The sequence below is a fragment of the Haliotis cracherodii genome, unplaced genomic scaffold (assembly GCF_022045235.1).
Source record: "Haliotis cracherodii isolate W230 unplaced genomic scaffold, xgHalCrac1.p SCAF_7, whole genome shotgun sequence".
Classification (NCBI taxonomy): Eukaryota; Metazoa; Mollusca; class Gastropoda; order Lepetellida; family Haliotidae; genus Haliotis; species Haliotis cracherodii.
The window spans coordinates 50,714,979-50,738,388 of record NW_027266330.1 but is presented as its reverse complement, the minus strand read 5'-3'; the positions used below and the strand labels follow the sequence as shown (position 1 = coordinate 50,738,388).

Here is a 23,410-nt window from a genome sequence, read left to right as displayed (position 1 = left end):
TTTTATAACATTTTAAATCAAATTTAGTCTTTTGATATGACTTTTTACGGTACATTCTGTTATTGTAAGAATTTACAAATGAGGTTTGATACATTTATATGAGACAAGATGAAATTCTGTTGAATACAGGAGTGAGTGAGTATGGTTTAAGGCTGCTTTTAGCAATAATCCAGCAATATCACGGCGGGGGACACCAGAAATGGGCTCCAAACATTGTATGATATATACTCATTGACTTGGTTGATGCATGTCATCGATTCCAATTGCGTGGATCGATGCTCATGATATTAATCACTGGATTGTCTGGTCCAGACTCGATTATTTACAGACCGCCGTCATATAGCTGGAATATTGCTGAGTGCGGCGTTAAACAACCAACAATTGCGTGGATCGATGCTCATGATATTAATCACTGGATTGTCTGGTCCAGACTCGATTATTTACAGACCGCCGTCATATAGCTGGAATATTGCTGAGTGCGGCGTTAAACAACCAACAATTGCGTGGATCGATGCTCATGATATTAATCACTGGATTGTCTGGTCCAGACTCGATTATTTACAGACCGCCGTCATATAGCTGGAATATTGCTGAGTGCGGCGTTAAACAACAAACAAACCAACTGTTATTGTTCTATGGTGTATATTTTTTACAGTATGTGTTTATACCACTCAACTTTTGATAGGAACACAGCTATTTTTACACTGTTATAAAACTTAGAGGATATCTACTTATGGAAGTAATATTTTTATCGTATTTTTAAATGAGACGATACATGGCAGTGTCAAATACTATTCATATGTCAACACCTACCCATATTAGAAGGCTGCTATGCCTGTTGTAAGAGGCGACTAACAGGATCGGGTGGTCAGACTCGCTGACTTGGTTGATGCATGTCATCGTTTCACCAATTGCGTGGATCGATGCCCATGACATCAATCACTGGATTGTCTGGTCCAGAGTCCATTTTTACAGACCGCCATCATATTGCTGGAATATTGCGGAGTGCGGTGTTAAACAACAAACAAAACCTTCATATTTCTCCATTCTGGTCATCATGATGGGTGCCAAAATTCAAAACCTTCAGGGCCTATACACCTTTTGTTCCCAACAGTGGGGGCATGGGTGGCCAAGTGGTCTAAGTTGCGTCCCTTGGGCATGCCAGAAACCTATGATTGTGGGTTCGAATCCCAGTTCGCCCCGATTATGTTTCAAGGTTTGTCAGCACCATACCCGTGCTCGTGGGATTCACCAAAGTGGTAAACGTCTGAGTTTGCATCACTTCAGGCTTTCCTCCCACATTAAGCTGACACGCCGCGATATAACTGGAATACTGTTAAAAGCGGCGTAAAACCCAACTCACTCACTATTCCCACCACTGTTTGACTTTTATACAAGCCATGTTAGCATCTTTAGCATTTGTCTTTAAATCCTGTTTCAATTAAGTAAGGCCACTATTTTAAATAACTCATATGCTTTTATTCATAATTCATTTGAATTCCATTTTTTTCTTAATTACAACTTTTTAATATGTAGTGCTATCACCGTCATATATTCATGCATGTCTGGTTACATTTTATAATAACCAGTATTTGTGTTTTGTTTCTATTTGTTTGGATGGATCCGGGTCAATTACATTCCTGTTAAGTTGTGTTATTTTTAACCTACCGTATTTGACGTAATTAACGCCAAGGGCGCTCTCAAAATTAGAAATAGGGGGCTCTTATGGAATGGGTGCCGTCCGTCCGTCCTTCCGTCACATTTCGTTTCCGGAGCAGATCTTGAAAACCGTACCATATTTCTTCACCAAACTTGGCACATAGATAGATCTAGTGGTGAACTGGTGCCTTTTGATAGTTTGGGATTTTTAAAAAAGTTATTTTTTTAGTTTCCATGGCAACGACTTTGATTTAGACTGAAAATGGCCGCAGTCCTCGTTTCCAGAGTAGATCTTGAAAACCGTATCATATTTTTTCACCAAACTTGGCACATAGATAGATCTAGTGGTAAACTGGTGCCTTTTGATAGTTTGGGATTTAAAAAAAAGTTATTTTTCGAGTTTCCATGGCACTGACTTTGATTTAGACTGAAAATGGCGGTAGTCCTCGTTTCCGGAGCAGATCTTGAAAACCGTACCATATTTCTTCACCAAACTTGGCACATAGATAGATCTAGTGGTGAACTGGTGCCTTTTGATAGTTTGGGATTTAAAGAAAAGAACTTTTTTGAGTTTCCATGGCAACGACTTTGATTTAGACTGAAAATGGCAGTAGTCCTCGTTTCCGGAGCAGATCTTGAAAACCGTACCATATTTCTTCACCAAACTTGGCACATAGATAGGTCTAGTGGTGAACTGGTGGCTTTTGATAGTTTGGGATTTTTAAAAAAATTACTTTTTTGAGTTTCCATGGCAACGACTTTGATTTAGACTAAAAATGGCGGTAGTCCTCATTTCTGGAGCAGATCTTGAAAACCGTACCATATTTCTTCACCAAACTTGGCACTGACTTTGATTTAGACTGAAAATGGAAGTAGTCCTCGTTTCCGGAGCAGATCTTGAAAACCGTACTATATTTCTTTACAAAAAGGCCCAGTGAACATAGTTCACAGGAGCTAATGCATTGCACACACCCGACATGTCATATTGTCGGGGGATATGAGTATTTCATGCTTGTTAGAATATAATTTGGGTAAAAGAGTCAAAAGATTGTAAATTTTATAGTTTATGCTGAAAGCCTGAAATGACACAAAAGAAAAGTCTATGTGTTTTATACACGACAGATATATTTTTCCAAAATTTAATTGCCCATAATGAAGGGTGCATAGAACACACGAGTGTGTATTATACACGAATAAATGTACACAAATTGTGTACATTGATCAGTCGGAAGGGTGCTAATTGGGATTGTTAACTAGCCAATATATTGGAACATATCGCCTTGGGTGCTTATTAGAGTGGGGCGCTTATTACGTCGAATATGGTTATTAAAACAAAGGTTGAAATAGTTTTGCAAAATAACACATATTTTTTTATTCATAAGTATTCTTGCTCATAAAAAAATGTTGTTCAATTCTTGTTACGTTTGAGAAGCAACTTGATGACTGAAATACAGGGATACAGGTTTTGACTTGGAATATTTAAGGATATTTTTGTTGTGAACTGGCGGTGCCTGAGAACCAAGGCTACCGTATTTGACGTAGTAAGCGCCCCGCTCTAATAAGCGCCCACGGCGATATTTGCTAATATATTGGCAAGTGAACAATCCCAATTAGCACCCCTTCCGATTTATCAATGTACACAAGACTTATTTATTCGTGTATAATACGCACTCGTGTGTTATATGCACCCTTTAGTATGGGTATTTATATTCTGGAAAAATCTATCTGTCGTATGTAAACAGTTCAGACTGTCAGCATAAACCACGAAATTTATCTTACAACTCTGTGTTTTCCACCAAAGTAATATTCTAATAAGAGCCCCCTATTTCTAATTTTGAGAGCGCCCTGGGCGCTTATTACGTCGAATTTGGTATATATTTTTTAGCCTAACATTTCCACTTGACATGCATAATGTCCTGAGGAAATTGTGTTGTGGGAAAGATAGGAGTCTATTTCAGTTACAGAAAAAATTATCTCTGCCATAAATCCCAGCCACACCCTCCAAAGATGACATGGTGGATCCCTTAATAAAATTAAATATGACAAACTGATTGTTAATCTGCCACGTTTGATGAATTTGTTTTTTCACATTATTATTGAAAATAAAATTGGACATACATGTAATTGCATTGTGTTATTCACTGACTTGGGATCTTGCCAATATTTGCCTAATGGGCCAAGATGGCCCAGTGGTATAGCATTCCACTACCCACTGAGAACACACATGATCTTCTTGGGTGAACCGATACAGCGAGATCACGATAAGATGTGTATCATGATACACAGGTCATGATACGATGTGTATCATGATACACAGGTCACGATAAGATGTGTATCATGATACACAGGTCACGATAAGATGTGTATCATGATACACTGGTCACGATAAGATGTGTATCATGATACACAGGTCACGATAAGATGTGTATCATGATACACAGGTCACGATAAGATGTGTATCATGATACACTGGTCACGATAAGATGTGTATCATGATACACTGGTCACGATAAGATGTGTATCATGATACACAGGTCATGATACGATGTGTATCATGATACACAGGTCATGATAAGATGTGTATCATGATACACAGGTCATAATACGATGTGTATCATGATACACAGGTCATAATACGATGTGTATCATGATACACAGGTCATGATACGATGTGTATCATGATACACAGGTCATGATAAGATGTGTATCATGATACACAGGTCATAATACGATGTGTATCATGATACACTGGTCATGATACGATGTGTATCATGATACACAGGTCATAATACGATGTGTATCATGATACACAGGTCATAATACGATGTGTATCATGATACACTGGTCATGATACGATGTGTATCATGATACACTGGTCATGATACGATGTGTATCATGATACACAGGTCATGAAAAGATGTGTATCATGATACACAAGTAATGATACGATGTGTATCATGATACACATGTTGTTGCGTGGTTCATTGGTATGTTTAATAACAGTTGAAACAAACTGAGTCTGGTACACAAAGTCAATTCACAAGGCTAAAAAATCTGGTTCACTTGGATCAGGATCAACACGTGCACCACATGGTGGCTGACACCTTGGATCTAACAAAAGTGGAATTTCAGAAAAAATGGATATAGACTGGGTTAATACTAAAACAATGAATAGCATTAATTAATTGAAGCCCAGGTAAAATATCTCCAAACAGATAAACAGCTACCATACCACTGTATAACACAGGTCATGATATGATAGGCATTGCAAAACGCATATTTAGGTCACATCGCGTAAACTGCTTGAGCAGGTTCAAAAGGAAATGCTAGCTATTGATACTTGATTGTTGGGGCTATTTTTAGTAGTGAACTTGAAACGCTAATTACAACACATGTTGCGATATTTGACTGACAAAAACACTCAGGTTATTAAACGAGTAGGAAGTAATTTATTTTAGCGAGTGTATGATATTGTATCGATACAGAAAAAAACATATCTTGTATCTAATCGTAGCATGAAAACTTGCAAAGCACTGCTGCACCAATGTAGATGTATCGTTTCATTTTAATGAGGGCGGTCAGGTAGCCCATTGGTTAAAGCGCTCACTTGTCAGACACGGTTCGATTCCCCGATTCCCGACATTGGTACGTAAGAGGCGGTTACGTATGTTTGGGATACCTTTGCTGGTTAAAAAATAAACCCCTCTCAGAAGACTATATATTGAACAGGAGTCTGATTGTGTATGTAAAAAAAGTAATGGTTGTGAAATTTAAGATGAGTATCATATTTTATTCAAATGTTAAAATATCAGTTGTTGCGAAATATGGATTTACCGAATATTGCTGCACCTTATGAATGTAAACAAGACCTTGTAAATGTTTTACAGTCTCAGAAACTAAGCAAAATCGGAGCAGTTGCTGTTCACTTAAACATGGTTTAACATTGAGTTATGTCCCTTGAACATGTTGCCTAATAAATATACTTGTGTGCTGTTCACCACTGGAAGCTACCCATGAAGATCCGGGTAGAATAGGTCTTCAGCAACCCATGCTTGCCGTAAAAGGACACTATGTTTGTCGTAAGAGGCGACTAACGGGATCGGTTGGTCAGGCTCGCTGACTTGGTTGATGCATGTCATCGATCCCAATTGCGTGGATCGATGCTCATGATATTAATCACTGGATTGTCTGGTCAAGACTCAATTATTTTCAGACCGCATTCATACAGCTGGAATATTGCTGAGTGCGGCGTTAAACAACAAACCAACCAACCACAACTGGAAGCTGATGTTATTGTAATGCTCACGATGCCTATCACTGGATTGACCGGTCCAGACTCGATGATTTACATACGGTCCTCATATAGCTGGAATATTGCCGAGTGCAGCGTTAAACAACAAATAAACAAACTTGCAGCCAAGTGTAGCGTAAAAACTTCACAATGAGGGGCGGTTGGATAGCCTAGTGGTGAAAGCGTTCGCTCGATCGTCATGCCGAAGACCCGGGTTCGATTCCCGACATGGGTACAATGTGTGAAGCCGATTTCTGGTGTCCCCGCCGTGATATTGCTGGAATATTGCTAAAACCGGCGTTAAACCACTCACCCACTCACTCACTTCACAATGAGCAATCTCTTCAAATTTCTTGACAAATATGATCCCGATTTTATAAGTCGTGTGTTGCGTCTATTGAGAATAAAACATCCTTCCACGCCAACATTCAAGTGCTTCTCCCATATTGCAATCGATGCTCTATCCCGGTGACACAGGTGACACTTGAGTGACAGCTATTGACAACCCACTGGTCTCATTATAGGAATCAATTTCAAAGTCATTAAATTGTAACTGATGTCAAACTTCAAGTCACACGCGTTTTGTGTAGCACACATAATATGTTCGTTATATATATACAGTAAACTACGGTTATAACGAACACGCTTATAACGAACCGACGGATATAACGAACTACTTTTTTGGTCCCGACTATTTGCTGTAGTAATGCTGTATATATGGTTATAACGAACTACGGTTAAAACGAACTAAAATTTGTAGTCCCTTTGAGTTCGTTATAACCGTACTTTACTGTACTAGTTTGTGTTTTTTTGCATCAGATCGATGTGAATACGTCTGATGACACAGAACACGCGAAACACTCGCTTTCCTGTAAACCTAAATATCCAGCCTGTTTGTCAAAATGTATTGCCTTACATACAGATTTAGTGTCTTTTTCGTATAGTTGTTGGGTAACGCCGCGATATGCCATGCAGCTATATAACGGCGGTCTGTAAATAATCGAGTCTGGACCAGACAATCCAGTGACTGACATTATGCTTGTCGTAAGAGGCGACTACCGGGATCTGGTGGACCTTGAAGATCCGGGGTAGAATAGGTCTTCAGCCACCCATGCTTGCCGTAAAAGGCGACTATGCTTGTCGTAAGAGGCGACTAACGGGATCGGGTGGTCAGGCTCGCTGACTTGGTTGATGCATGTCATCCATCCCAATTGCGTGGGTCGGTGCTTATGATATCGATCACTGGATTGTCTGGTCCAGACTCGATTATTTACAGACCGCCGCCATATAGCTGGAGTGTTGCTCAGTGTGGCGTTAAACAACAAACAAACAAACAAAGTAATTGATATCATGAGCATTGGCCTACGCAACTAGGATACCGGGCATGCATTAACCAAGCTGACGAACGTGGGTAGTTCGTTCTCATACTTTCAACCAAGTTGGTGTGCCGTGTGCCTGGGCAGGCTCCATTGTTTACAGTCAGTAGTGATATAGCTGGAATATTGTAACTGACACAATAGACGAAGAAAAGCTCTCATCTAAATGCAAATATTACTCACAGTACAAATCTCTCCTTAATGTCGAAAAATACTTATTATCATGTGAAATCTCTGCTTATTATAAACGATTAATATGTATGTTCAGGTGTAACAACTTTAAACTTGCAGTTGAAACTGGAAGACATTCTAGAATCCCATATGAAGAACGTGTGTGCGTGTATTGCCTCTCCAAAGGTTTAACTCTAATTGAGGATGAGTATTATGTATTGTCAATCTGTGACAGATACCGAGCTGCAAGACGAGAATGCTTTGCTGAAAGTGAAATCAACTTTAGCACATTTCAACAGTTTTTAAACCTTATGTCAACAAAGTCCACAAGAACTTTAAAACACATTGGACTATTCCTATCTAAAGTTATGAATATACGTAACTCATCACTGTTCTAACGTATTCTAAAACTATTTGTCTTAACATAACGCCATAGTATATAAACATGTATGATCTACATTATGTTAACATGTGTTATGGGCTGGAGGCCTGATTACTGAATAAATCTGTCTGTCTGTATGTCTGTCAATAGACGAACAAAACCACTAGGACAGTCTGCATTTCGGGTTCCTCGGTTATCCAGTGTTTGTTTGTTTGTTTGTTGTTTAACGCCGCTTGCGCCATCACTCGAACATCGGTCTGTAAATAAATCGAGTCTGGGCCAGAAAATCTGCATACTGGCATCGTGAGCATCGATACACACAATTGGGATCGATGACATGCATCAACCGAGTCAGCGAGCCTGATCAGCCGATCCCGTTGGTCGCCTTTAACGGCAAGCATGGGTTGCTGAAGACCTATTCTACCCCAGATCTTCTCGGGTATTTACTGTATGTATGTGCCCGGGTATCTGAACTTCTAAAGGAGGCTGAATGCCTTTTACTAACAAAATCCCCTCTCAACACAAGTACAATGAATCTGTGTTTTTTTAAGTATTACCAAACAATCGATCCTCACCCTATATAAATACATCATATTTACATATGTGATACACAGAGATGTGTTTTACAGTGAAAAGGCCTACAATGTCATTGTTTTAATCCCATATTATCTTTATGAACCGATATGTATAAATATATAGTGAGAGGGTGTTAGTAAATATATATATATATATATATATATATATATATATATATATATATATATATATATATATTGTGGAAGAAGTGTGTTTGAAAGTGAAAAAAGGCATACACGTTTCATGTTTAAATCAGAAATTCAGATTCCTGTAGCTTATATGGTCTCAGGGTGCCGTTAAAGTCCAAATCGTCACAAGTTTGAAGGAAACTAAATGAATTTTAATGAATTCCAGCGGAGGCTTTTTATGCTTGCATTCCGTATGAGCTACAACGTCCCCAAAGTCCTATTAGTAGTATAAGAAGGAGAAAGAAAGTCATTTTGTAAGTCTCTCTCTCTCTCTCTCTCTCTCTCTCTCTCTCTCTCAACCCCAAACTTCATGGAGACCGCCTCTTGGTAGAGCGTCCGCCCGGAGAGTGGAAGGTCCGGGGTTCAATCCCTGGCCGCGTCATACCAAAAGACGTTAAAAGATGGTACTTGTTGTAACCCTGTCTGGCGCTCGGCATTAAGGGGCTAAAACAAGGACTGGTCGGCTCGGAGTCAGTATACTGTGTCTGAGTGGGGTATTCATGTTAAACTGCGGCATGGTATCTCAGTGAGCTAGCACTATGAATCGTCAGTCGGACTAGTACAAGCAGCCACACACACACGTCCATACACGTCGCTGTATGAGTGCAATAATCTTGGACGCGACGTTAGACCCAATTTCATATCACCTCACCCAAACTTCATTGTATATTATGGTGAACTGAGGAGAGTATCTTTAATTAATCAAATTTCAAAGAAAATGGCCAAGTACTCGGATAATATTGCAGAAGAAGTTCTCACTCACTCACTCACATAAAATAACGACGCGCAGTGCTCAGAAGACGTTGCTGAAGTCACAGTCGTCGTTGAACTAGAAAAAACATTTCAAACGTAATATACAAGTTCATGATAGAACGCAAACTCGACTGTTTACCCATGGCTTATCTGTAGAGAACAGTTACTAAATAATTGCGGCTCGTACCTCTATTTCTCCATAACGAATGGATTGTCATAGCTGTTGAAAGAGTGCTAAAAATATATTTTATCAAAAATGGAGAATCGATAAGTTAACAGGTCCGAAAGGTAATCACTATATTTGTTAAACGACTTCCATCTCACAGCAAATACATACTGAGCGATGTCATACTCTATGATAAAATTGAACTACTAATAAGAGACCATATACCGCTCTGTACTAATCAAAATTATCAACATGTTGAAACAGACCGCTGAATCACCAGCCATTGCTGCAATTATAGCTATCTTGTTGTCAATATTTTATAATACATGTATCAAATATGTTATGTTTGCTTTTGAACCTATTGCGGTGGTTTATGGAGAAATGATAAAGTTCAAGTTCACACAGACGCTGTCAGCATACACCTCGATCTTCACATTTGTCTGAATGGTGTCCGCCAATCTGTCACTGGTTATGCCAGCGCTCTCTGTTGGCAAAATGGGTGTTCGCATTACGCTTTCACGTTGGTGGCGAGGCCTTGGATGGAGGCGGAGCCTAGCATCAGTATGATCGGGAGAAGAGAATTCATGACGCTGGGGGTCAATATGGAGACTGGGTCTGATGCATTCGTCACCACTCGTCCCTTTCCGTAACCTATTCGGCTTGTCCCGGAATAACACGAGTTGGTCACGAATGGGTCTGATGTTGTACTTGGTCTATATTTAGTAACATAACATCGATGGGTGGGGCTAGAACCCACGTGCACCCAAGAAACCATTTCCGTACCCGAGGAAACTCCTCACAGTGATGGCAAAGGTGTCACGCGCTGGGAAGGAGCTTGGGTTTCCGAGTACTTGTTGGACCACTACCTACAGGTGTTTGCATATTTGTGTTCGTCCGCGACACTTACGTCAGTTGGTTTATAATAAAAACATGACGTGAATATATTTATCACTTATTTAGACTTCCAGTTATATTCATTATACCGAGTTGCGCTCTACGAATATTAACAAATGACCTATATTTTAAATTTTGCAAACTGAAAACGGCTACTTGAGAGGTTTTGTCTTATTTCACATGAGAAGGTTAATTGGATTGTATTCAAAACGGAATATATTAAAAATGTTACAAATTGAGGAGTTATTTGTATAATGCGGGACATGGTAGAATCCTATCTGTTATTTCGACAAGATGTTATGCGTGTTCACGGCATGCATCGTGCGTTTCTTGGACGAATTATTAGAGTCCAGTGTCACGGTTTCCGAACCATTGACATAGTAAAGAGTAGTCGTTAGGCTAGTATGGGTATTCTCCCGTCTGATCTGACGTCACAGGCCGAGAGAGCTGAATGGTTTGATGTCGGGCCAGGAGGATTGAGCGTGCTTTTCAAGTTATCTCGTGGTAGAAAGTAATCATTTGAAGAACGGTAAGCCATATGACATCAACAATCGACTTTCGGTGAATTTCAGAGGGTGACCACTCATGTTATAAATTGTGACAAAGAAGAGTTTTATTTCAAAACAATGTTGTATTGTCAGTTGATACTTATAGTGGGTGCTGTCACGGTTAAAGAGGAGCGATTCGCTCAACAGTGCTGTGATGTTGTGTAGTAAAGTTGTTGTGGAAAGGAAACTCGACCCGTGGATATCCGGGGAAGAATAGGTTTTCAGAAACCCATGCTTGCTGAAACACGTAACTATGCTTGTCGTAATAGGCGACTAACGGGATCAATGGTCAGGCTCGCCGACTTGGTTGATGCATGTCATATTGTCATCGTATCCCAATGGCGTCTATCGATGCTCATGATGTCAATCGCTGGATTGTCTGATATAGCGGTAATATTGATGAGTGCGGCGTTAAACAACAAACAAACAAAGGAAACTTCACACCGTTACTGCATATAGATCCGATAGTGAATTTTGAGAGATGTATAATCCAAACATCTTAAATTATTTGAATGGTCTTGAAACATAGACACATGACCAATCCATATTTCATGTTTGGTGATTTAAATTTTTTGGTTAAACCTAAGGATTTGTGTAGAGGCAGAAATCTGGTCTGGAGCCTGTGTTTGCCAGAAGTGACATGTGTTTTATTAAATGTTGTAAATAAGTAACCATAGTTTGAGTCAGTGTATTATGAACGACAACACTGTGTTCATTTAGAGGCAACAATGTGTGCTTTTCTCTTTTCTGCACCAGCAATGATGATAATTGTGATAACTTGTATCTACAATGTTGCACTGCTTCATGCAGGGACACTTATGTCTTTATATACTCAATATGTGTTGGGAATAAGTCATCTTTGGGTGGTATAGCAAACAGTATATGTAGTAAGTTTTGTTTGTTTGTTGTTAAACATTTTCCCGAGGCAAGTGAGTTAACTGACTACAGTCAAGTCTCGTTAATCCGACACGCGTTAATCCGACACAAATGATGGGAACCGATTGATTCAGTGCTATTTAGTCCCGTTAATCCGATATTCTCACACTCCGACTCCGACACACCTAATTTGCAACGAATTGCCGAAATCACTCATTAATCAGTCTCGTTAATCCGACACAGTGATCAGCGTACTCCATGGTCATCTGACCGCGAGTACACAACCCCGTGTTTTGACACGCACTGGCTGCAGAGATTAACTTAACAATTAACAGGAAAAGCTATTCAAACCTGTATGTACAAAGCTATACAAATGTAGTTTACAAATTGAAGCCAGATAAATGTGCATGAAGCCAGTTTAAAATACGAACAGGTATATAAAACTTGGTCGACTCACTATGGTCGACTGGTATGTAAACAAGAAAGCATGGATGACTTCATTAATATTCAAAGCCTGGCTACTGATATTGGATCGGCAAATGCGATTGGAGCAACGCCACGTTGTATTGCTGTTGGACAACGCCCCATCCCATGCTACTGTCGACATAACTAATGTGAAATGTCACTTTTTGCCACCAAACACCACATCGCACATTCAGCCACTAGATGCCGGGATCATAAAGAATTTCAAGCTTTATTATAAGAAACAGCTAATGAAATTACACCTGTGCCTTCAAAATGTTAGAAACAGAAAACACTGACAGACTTTTTTAAGTAGATGAAGCAAGTTGTTAAGACAGTAGCACTTGCATTTACACGAGGAAACGTGTGTCGTTGATCATGTGATAAATTCAGTGAGTAATGTCTCTATTGTTATGTATAAATGGGAAAATTATTATTATTATTGCAGTCATTAATTATAAATTAAGGAATGAATGAATAAACAACATAACAATATTAATATTTCGTTTTTAATGATTTTATTACAAGGTACACACGGTTATTATCTATCGTGAAGACGTCTGATTTTCGATCACAAATCACTTAATTTCGTTAATCCGACATACTCGTTAATCCGACACAATCATGTGCAACCAACGATGTCGGATTAACGAGACTTGACTGTATAAAGTCCAGTTTCCACCCTTGCCGAACTAGGCTGGTATTATGGAGTTACATTTTGGCTGGACCAACAAGTTTATGCATAGTCCAATCAAAATCGCGCACCGAAATCGAAGTCCGGTTCGTAAAGTGTCATGCAGATTTCAGTCGACTGCAGGATCAGGTGGTGAGACTCGCCGACTTGGTTGATGCATGTCATCGTATCCCAATTGCGTGGATCGATGCTCATGATGTCAGTCACTGGATTGTCTGGTCCAGACTCGATTATTTACAGACTGCCGTCATATAGCTGGAATATTGCTGAGTGCGGCGTTAAACAACAAACAAACCAAAACCAAACTTAACCATGTTGAAATGCATGCTTGTTCCCATCAATGGTAATTCTTGCAGGAGGTTTTAATCCTATTGTGCGTGTCACTGAACTCCACCACTTACACCTTTTTTACGTTATCTTTTTTGTTTCAGAATCATCATGGATGTAGCGTTTTTAGTAATATTACAATGTCTTGAACTGTGGAGAGATGTGCTTCAGGATGCTCACAGACTTTCTCAGGAAAACTCTGGTAAGACATATATATAGTAGTGGTGTAACGATACATCAAACTATCGATTGATTGCGATTGCTCTTCTCACGATAGTACACTATCGATTGCAACTTGAAACAATCGATACTATTGGCAATAGTTTCGATAGTTAATTTGTTTGGTACATATACTTTCTTAAAAAACATAGAAACAACTCCTGTGATCATCTAACCTCTGTCGTGCTTTCGTTTGTATTGCACTACTTTGTCTGCTTGATTTAGAATTACGTCCCTTAGCTACTCGTCGCTAGGCAACATTGACAAGATGGCGGACGCCACATGTCAGTTTTTGTCAACTTTGTTTCCTAATTGATATGTTGAATCGCATTTAGTCGTTCAGTGAATGCCAATCTGACAATTAAAGAGTTTGACAGTTTGTATAGTCAAATACTAGTCATTCAATCACATTCATTCACATTGATGCTAAAACACTGCAGTAACCTAAGACTTTACCAGTTACCACATGAAGTGAAATTTTGTATTAAAATGTTTTTGAGAGGTCAATTTTAACTTGTTTTCTTCTCATTTCTTGTTTTTTTTACAAATAGTATCAGAAAGTTATAATTATTTTGATGGTGTCAGTCAAAATGCTGAAATATATGCTGCTAAAGCCTGCTATAATTGCAAGTGAAAACTATCGCAATAGTATCGCAATAGTAGGGCCACTATCGCAATAGTTGTTTTAACTATCGCAATAGTATCGCAATAGTCAAAAATGCCTCAGTAGTCACCCCTAATATATAGCAGCAGCCATCTGTAGTAAGCAGCAGGTTCATTGTTCGTTTTTCCTAAATGGCTTGCCAAGGGAACTTATAGGTTTTTTTTATCCTAGATAAATTCAAGAAAGTAGTTTGTCATCTCTCCATGTTAGTACATCAGATGGTTCATACAGGCTGAATGGACGAACCTCAAACAAGGCATTTTTAACCTATCTGACTTGTACTGGTGACCTGTGAAGATTCCGGGGTAGAATAGGTCTTCAGCAGCCCATGGGTGCCGTAAAAGGTGACTATGCTTGTTGTAAGAGGCGACTAACGGGATTGGGGGGTCAGGCTCACTAAGTTGGTTGATGCATGTCATTGTATCCCAATTGCTTGGATTGATGCTCATGATGTCAACCACTGGATTGTCTGGTCCAGACTCGATTATTTACAGACCGCCGTCATATAGCTGGAATATTGCTGCGTGCAGCATCAAACAACAAACAAAGGAACAGGAAAGTTAATGGAGATTATAAAGTGGCACGTTTTTCCCTGTCCCTCCATCGGTTACTGTTGCATTTTCAACATTTCTGAAACTACAAGGCATTTTGAGCTGAAACTCTGTAGGAAGGATCACATCTAAAACAAACTCACAGAATTTCGGTCCAATTTTAAACATATAAAAATATTCAACATATTCAAAATGTCATTTTTGGCTATAAGTCATTATGACCTTTGTTTTTTAGCAAATATGTGGTTTTCGGGGTAACATTTGTTTTGGTTTTCACCAGTTGCAGACGTAACATGAACGTGAGACGGTCTATCTTGTATGTGAGACAGGTGCACTTTGCGATACTCAGTGAAGCGCTTGACACTAATTAATTCAATCATCACGACAAGCCTAATCAAATGAAGTTTGGCATGGGTGTAGCTAGTTGTTTCCAGCTTCTAAAAGACAATTTACCCGAACACATCCCAGCATGCAGAAATATAAGTGTGAGACAGGATAAGTATTTGGATATATAATTTATTGGAAAATTTCCAATTTATGTCGCAGACCCAATGCCACAAGCATGTCATCATGTTTGATCACATTATTGGCACACTTTGGGGAGTAATGTCAAACATGAGATTTCTCATATGATAGCCTGGGAAACCAAATTGACTTCAGAAAGACATTGTTCAAGCGACATTAGATGAATGGATGGGGTGACCTGGATGTTGCTCAGTTAGTCCAGTGGTTTGTTTGGTCCACACTTGATTATTAAGTGTGGCGTTAAACAACAAACAAAATAAACTATCTTCCTTCTAACATGTCTAAGTAATTAACATGATAAGACATACATTTCAAATATAATTATTATAAAATTAGTAAGGATGGTAAATTATTAAACTTATCCAATCTCACACTGCATTTCTCCTTATTCTTCGATCCTGCGATCTGATCATGTGACATATCCAGCACCCTCATTCTCAATTCTATCGCCTGATGTTAAGACGTTAGCTGAACAGAGAACATTTTTTGTTTATTGACACGGATTGAAGTTTCCAAGAAGATGATGTATGGGTTCGTCCTGCACTGACTGCCATAGCGTGTTTTACCCACTCGATCTGCATCTTGTTTGTTGTGATTGTCATTGGGTGTGAAGTCTTGCTACACAATGTCAACAGTGTGCTGACTCATCTGAATCGGAATTCCAAACTTATTTTAGCAAGCGTTCTAAACAGTTGGCTGAACGTCAGTTCAAGGCATCTAAGGATTCTGAGCAGGTCCTTCCTCCGTGAAGAAACCCAAGCGACTTGTGTTATCTCATGTGACTGTGCCTTGACTGACCACGCAGTGTCTTGGGCACTAGATCAACGTAGCTTCCCGTCTGACGAGGCTACTACTCTACCTACTCCCTCTACTACTGCAATTGGTGATCCAGTGTTGCCAGTCTCCTCTCGCGGTGATTATATCGTGAATCTGGTGGACATGTTGTGCTGGATTACTGATCAACTGTAGCACCTCTAAGGAGGGTTGGCTCTTGGGATTTGTGGTCTCCAGTCCCTCCTCGAACACTCTTACCCTACCACATCAACATTGTCACTCCCAAGCGTTGTACATATTCTGCTATTGTGGAGGATACTGAATTAGCTCATACTGAAGCGACTATCTTTCGCATACTTCCCCTCCTCTCCACTACGGAAGCTGTTGCAATGTCCGTTGCCCGTGCCCCTTCGTTAGAAGAGGCCCATGTTCATGTGGCCATGGCCTTGGCCCACAACAAGTTTCTGACCGTATTGGACCTCTTGTTGTGTGCGTTCCCTCACCGCCTTCCACTTCATATCAGCATCTTGAGGACTACCAGTGCCTTCGCTGTCAACCTCAGTATGTCCCAGCCCTGAAAGATGTGTGAGAGGCCTACAGCAATAGAAGTGGTTCTGTTAGTGGCAAGGACTTTCGTGGATGTGGGTCCAGATCAACCGTCTCCTTCACTACTGGATCTGCCTCTGTTGACACCTCCACCAAGTGACTTTGTTCCGCATTGGCTAGACCAGGTTCTTCCACCCCAAGTCGCCTTTTACGTCAAGCATGGGTTGCTGAAGACCTATTCTACCCCGGATCTTCACAGGTCTCGAAGATTAAGAAGAAATGCATGGTGTGAGATAGGATAAGTATATAAATATACAATTTATAAGAAAATTTACAAGATTCTTTAGATACTTATTGCGTAGGACATATTGTTTGGCAGCTACTTGTACATTGATATGTTATGTTAAGTCCCTATTTCTAACTTTGACTGTGGTGTTTTGTAGAAGGTCATTCCTATGCAACCCTCTGGCAAGTACTGGTGAGGCTTCACGGATGGCTCAATGCCCAGGAACATGGATATCGAGGCAAGTCACCATCTTCCACCTGCCGGAACGTCTAGTAGGGCTGGGATGAATCCGACCCCCTATTACCCGACCCCCTATTACCCGACCCTACCCGGGTACCCACTGCAGGTCTCAGGAGATAGGTACAAAATGTCGGATTGGTCATTTTTTTAACCATGGCACTGTCAAAACGTATTTAGATACATGTTATTAACAATCTGGTCATGCATACACTGAAGTTGACTCAAGTTATATCTTTATTCAATGATATGAAAAGTCAGAAGGAATTCGAACATTTGTGACTTGTAGTGGACACCTGTTTTAACTGTGCCCCCCTCTCCTTGTACAGCAACTGGACACCTGTTCTAACTGTGTCCCCCTCTCCTTGTATAGCTACTGGACACCTGTTCTAACTGTGCCCCCCTCTCCTTGTATTGCTACTGGACACCTGTTCTAACTGTGCCCCCCTTTCCTTGTATTGCTACTGGACACCTGTTCTAACTGTGCCCCCCTCTCCTTGTATTGCTACTGGACACCTGTTCTAACTGTGCCCCCTTTCCTTGTACAGCAACTGGACACCTGTTCTAACTGTGCCCCCCTCTCCTTGTATAGCTACTGGACACCTGTTCTAACTGTGCCCCCCTCTCCTTGTATAGCTACCTGACACTTGTTCGAACTGTGCCCCATCTCCTTGTATTCTGTCAGGGTCCAGAAGGAGACAGAGGCGGCCACGTGGACCATTGTTGGCATCCCAAGACCGTGCTACTCAAACCGACCCTGAGGAATTTGGCACGGTTGCTGAAGTTGACCCCTGCTCCGCAGCTGTATTAGTACAGGCTGCAGCTGCAGCATCGCCCACAGCTGCCGGGGATCCAGAAGTGCCCGTCCCTCATACAGAGGTATGTTTTGGTGCAGTGCCCGGTTCCAAACAATCTAAGCACTGCTGTAACCTGCACATACTTAAAACAGAGACATGCGATAGCTCTCTGTTTCGACTGCTTCATGGAATAGGGACCATATTTAAGAACCAAATTTATATTTTTAATAATCTAAATTTAAGGATCTTATTTTATTTTAGATAAGAAAACAACAGGTAACACAGGTGTTGCGTGGGGGTGTTATTAGTTCATATCCATAGGAACTTAACACATGCTCATTGCTTGAATACCAATCAGTGCAAACAGTCAGTCACTACAAGTATCCTAACTGCCTTGCATACTTAAACAAAGACTTGGGATAGTCATACTGTTAAGATTTCTTTGTGGAATTGGACCCAAGTTTGTCAAAAATCAGGTGTAGATTTGACAACAAACTGCTCCTTTCAGAAATTTGGAAAAGTGGTGATGTTATTTTTATTATGTCTTTGGAATATTACACAACAATACATATGTGTCATGAATTTTTAGAAATCAGTGTCTGAATCAATGAAAATAATGGGAGAGGAGAAGATGAAGGCTAAAAAATATATTATTTTTAATCTTATCCTATCTCACACTATGCTTTTCATCCTTCTTCTTTCATCCCTGGGGGCACAGGTGTCCCAGTCGTCTAAGGCACCGCGATTCGCTGTGCAGAGTTGCGTCCCTTGGGCACGCCAGAAACCTATGATTGTGGGTTCGAATCCCGGTTCGCCCCGATTATGTTTCTAGGTTTGTCAGCACCTACCCGTGCTCGTGGGTTTCACCGAAGTGGTAAAACGTCTAAGACCTGCATCACTTCAGGCTTTCCTCCCACATTAAGCTGACACGCCGTGATATAACTGGAATACTGTTAAAAGCGGCGTTAAACCCAACTTACTCACTCACTCTTTCATTCCCTATGTGAATATGCGTTTGAACAAAGTTTCCAGCTCCTAAAAATAATTCACACGAATACATCCCAGCATCACCATGTCACCCCCCAAACAAGTGGGTTAGGCACTATAATCCTGTGTTTTGAGCCTCCGCAACCTGATCACCTGACTACCCTTGGAATCTAGACAAGCCATGTTCTAAGTGTTCCCACCTCACAGAGGAAGCCTTTATGTTGTACCTACACAAGTGACCTGTGAAGATGAAAAAGATGACTTTGTCTCCTTGTTTTCATTGATGTGGCTTTGCTGACATTTTAGCTTGTTCAATGTACAAGCAAGGGGGCTGGGATACAGCTGAACATATCTGTTTATAATTGACCCAAGGCTTTTAATTCCTTTGAAAGCTCTGTTTTTATTTCTTAACCTAGGGTTCAACAAATAGATTGTAAGATAGTTTTGGCATTTGTGGTTGTAGGGCCAGCAGGACTCGGGCTATGGCAGCCCCGGACAGATGCAGGCAGGAGCGTACTCCATTGAAGGTAGGTTGGCAGTGATACAGTACGTTTCAGCATGTGAAAAATATCAGCTGTTGGAAGACATCACACCAAGTTTCAACTTTATCTGTTTTTAAGAAATAACTCGAGAAGTTGATAGGGGTGTAAGAAACGGTGAAAATGGAAAAATTGTGAAACGATGTGTGATTAAGTACCAACATAAAAAGTGCAAGTTGGTAAATCGGGCATATAGAACACAACACAGGGAAGTTAGAACATGAGAAATGCTACTCTGTGCAAGGACTTGACAGACTAATTTTGTACTTGTATTCCAGACAACAAGAGGGGCGGTGGGATAGCGTAGTGGTTAAAGCGTTGGCTCGTCACGCACAAGACTCGGGTTGATTCCCCACATGGGTACAACTTGTGAAGCCCATTTCCGGTCTCCCCTGTCATGATATTGCCGGAATATTGCTAAAACATGTAAAAGCGGCGTAAAACCATACTCACTCACTCAGCTGGCATTATTTTTATTAACTTACGAACTTAAAACAGAGTTCCAAATTCTTATGGGTTTTTTATCTGACAAACATGGATATTTTTCAAACCTGTTAATATGCAGCTTTTCCTTGGTACACAAAAAACTATGTGTTCATTGATTACAGGGCGACCAGCTGATTACGCCAGGGAAATGGACAAAGCTGGAGAGGATGACGGCCAGTTTGATGGGGGCCAGTCTGATGGGGGCCAGTCTGATGGGGGCCAGTCTGACAGGGGTCAGTTTGATGGGGGCCAGTTTGATGGGGGTCAGTTTGATGGACAGTAGCAAAACCAAATGAATCTCAACAACAGGAATAACGCCTGAATAAAAGAACACAGGACCACTCACTGTCTGCTGTTTTGGAACACCTCATCAACAATCCTATTTCCTTGCAAAGTTCTCGACACCAAGGTCAACCACTGGAAAAGGAGGACACTTGAAGAGACTATAGAAATCCAAAGAAACAAGCACAGACACTTAATGGTATCTCAGTGTGCTAGCACTATAAATTGGCATCAGTCTGGACTAGTACAAGCAGCCACACACACACATGCATGCACGTCGCTACATAAGTGCAATAATCTTTGACGCGATGTTAAACCCAGTTTCACCTCACCTCTCTTGTCAAAATGGTGTTAGACAGGGAGAGAACCTGTCCCCCATTTTGTTTGTCATATTTTAAAATTTATTTCGAAGAAGCTCTTTTGTACGACTCATGTAAAAGGCATCCAGTTAAACCAAATGAATTAAGTGATAGAATTGAAAATATAATCACCTTCTTATTGCTACTGTATACTGATGATGCAATCCTCATGGATACAAGGGGCGGTCGGGTAGCCTAGTGATTAAAGCGTTCGCTCGCCACGCTGAAGACCCGGGTTCGATTCCCGACATGGGTACAATGTGTGAAGCCCATTTTTCTTGTGTCCTCCGCCGTGATATTGCTGTAATATTGCTAAAAGCGGCGTAAAACCTCATTCACTCACTCAATCATGGCTACAAATATACAGGACTTGCGAACCATGTTAGACTCTTTGTATAAGTATTGTGACAGATGGAAGCTTCAGGTTAATGTTTCAAAAACAAAAGTAATGATTTTTGAGGGTCAAAACGTGTTCACCACCATACTTTTGGAATTGGCTAAGATGCTTTGAAAAATGTTGTGTCCTATGAATACCTAGGCGTCACCCTGCAGAAGAATTCTAAATTCACTATTACAAAACAGAATCTGGTGGAGCAAGCAATCAAATCAATGTATTATGTATTATCATCTTAAAAATATTGTTAAGAAATTAAATTATATCAATTTACAATGCTGGAAAGCCACACAAGATAAATCTTACAAAGGAGTCACGTATACCATAGCTAAAAATGAATCCCTGAATTTCGACAATTATTTAAATATGGAAGTAAATATTTGTCGAGACTTATTAAATTTAGAATCTCAACTGAAAGAAAATGTCCATTTTGTGAATCATTTGATTTTGGTTATGAGTTCCAGTATCAATTTATCTGTCCACTCTTTCAAAAGTGGAAACGGCTTAGGCTAAAAAACAAAAATATTCTTGGATCTCAGGGACCGCCCTCATCATCAGAAAGAGTGCCTCATGTTTCATTTTTATTTTCATTTTCAAAAAAATAAAAAACCTGAATACTTAAAAACAATGCGATCCAAAATTGCACACAGTTACTTCCCTTTACTGTGCATCTCGTGTTATGGTCGTAATGGCAGCGATAGTAGTTTGTATGCTTGTTTATGTAGGGAGGCCTGAGACCCAATTCTTTTATTTTTTTAAGCCTAATTAGAAAATATTTCTAAATTTCACCAAATATGTATAGAATGAATTTGCTTTTTAATAGTAAAAGATTAGGAACACTTAGAAAAATTTCCAAATTTTGTAAAATTATTATGCTGCTATTGAACCCTATCAATATGTCTCGTAACTGAACCCTGTCCTGTATCTTTGTTTAGTGTAGCCACTGCTCAGTAAATCTGTTGATATATAATGTATAATTGTATATAGTGATTTATTTATTAATGATATATTGATGTATCCGTGCTGTACCTCTATTGCTGCTGATGGTGGCCTGAGTCTTATAACAGTTCAGGTCTGTTCATAGGTGACTATGCTTGCCGTAAAAGGCGACTATGCTTGTCGTTAGAGGCGACTAACGGGATCGGGCGGTCAGGCTCGCTGACTTGGTTGATGCATGTCATCGATCCCAATTGCGTAGATCGATGCTCATGATGTCAATCACTGGATTGTCTGGTCCAGACTCGATTATTTACAGACCGCTGTCATATAGCTGGAATATTGCTGAGTGCTGTGTTAAAAAACAAACAAAACAAATGAACAAACAAACAAACATTCAACCATCCATCCATTCAATCAACATGCTAATCTAACAAAGAAAATGAACATTGACATAGATACTCATTCACTATCACATCCTCTCAATTTCTGTCTACTTCTGGAGCTCTGTGATCTTGTTTTAATTTGTAAATAGTTCTTGCTTACTTAAATTATGTTTTGATGTAATTATGTTAAACCTATTTATGGTTGAGTATAATGTCTCATGGCTTCACGTTCTTCCAACTTCGAAATGCCTATCAAAGACCCAGGAGAACATCATGTTTAACACATGAAACATTTTTTTTAGAAAGATATCACATTTCCATTTCTGCTTTCAAGATGTGGGGCAGTCGGGTAGCCTAGTTGTTGAAGCGTTTGCTCGTCACGCCGAAGACCTAGCTTCGATTCCCGACATGGGTACAATGTGTGAAGCCCATTTCTGGTGTCCCCCGCCGTGACATTGCTGCTCAAAGCGGCTTAAAACAATACTCACTCACGTTTTCAGGATGTTATAACACCAACATCAGCGTCAGTTCAGTATTGTTTACATATTGTGAGGTTCCAAAATGTGCTTCAGTTGGAGTTGATGCAGATGTAAAACATGCTGGATCAGATGTTTGAATGCCATGTTCTTACTGGTGCTATGAAGGTTATGGCATTTTTGCCATTGCTCAACTACATCATATTTTACATTTAGTAAGAGTGTTCTGAACACATTTTATGTTTTCTGCAATATTGATGCTCCATCCCTGTTGAGTATCTTCATTCCTTTCTTATTTATTAGTTTTTTTAAGCAGGTTTTATAGATCATGTACATAGGCTTCAGCCTCTTGAAGATCCGGGCTAGAATAGGTCTTCAGCAACCCATGCATGTTGTAAGAGACGACTAACGGGATCGGGTGGTCAGGTTCACAAGCTTGGTTGATGCATGACATGCTCATGATGACCATCATGAATGAAACATATGCAACTATTTTGAGTATTTTGTTTTTGTAAAATTTGACATAATTGATTGGAGAAGAATCAGTATTTTGTAGACACTTTTTCAAGATATTAAATATTCTGTAATATGTTTCAAAGAAAT

The 23,410-nt window shown here is 40.0% G+C and overlaps 1 protein-coding gene across 1 annotated transcript; it reads left to right on the top strand.

Annotated features, from left to right (window-relative positions):
* Positions 1-10,902: 10,902 nt before the first annotated feature.
* Positions 10,903-23,363, top strand: LOC139447674 (uncharacterized). Its single transcript, XM_071229103.1, has 6 exons — positions 10,903-10,985; positions 13,468-13,565; positions 17,086-17,166; positions 17,851-18,044; positions 19,413-19,476; positions 20,097-23,363. The coding sequence occupies exons 2-6, from the start codon at positions 13,475-13,477 to the stop codon at positions 20,255-20,257; spliced, it is 591 nt and encodes a 196-aa protein (XP_071085204.1). The 5' UTR covers positions 10,903-10,985; positions 13,468-13,474; the 3' UTR covers positions 20,258-23,363.
* Positions 23,364-23,410: the final 47 nt, after the last annotated feature.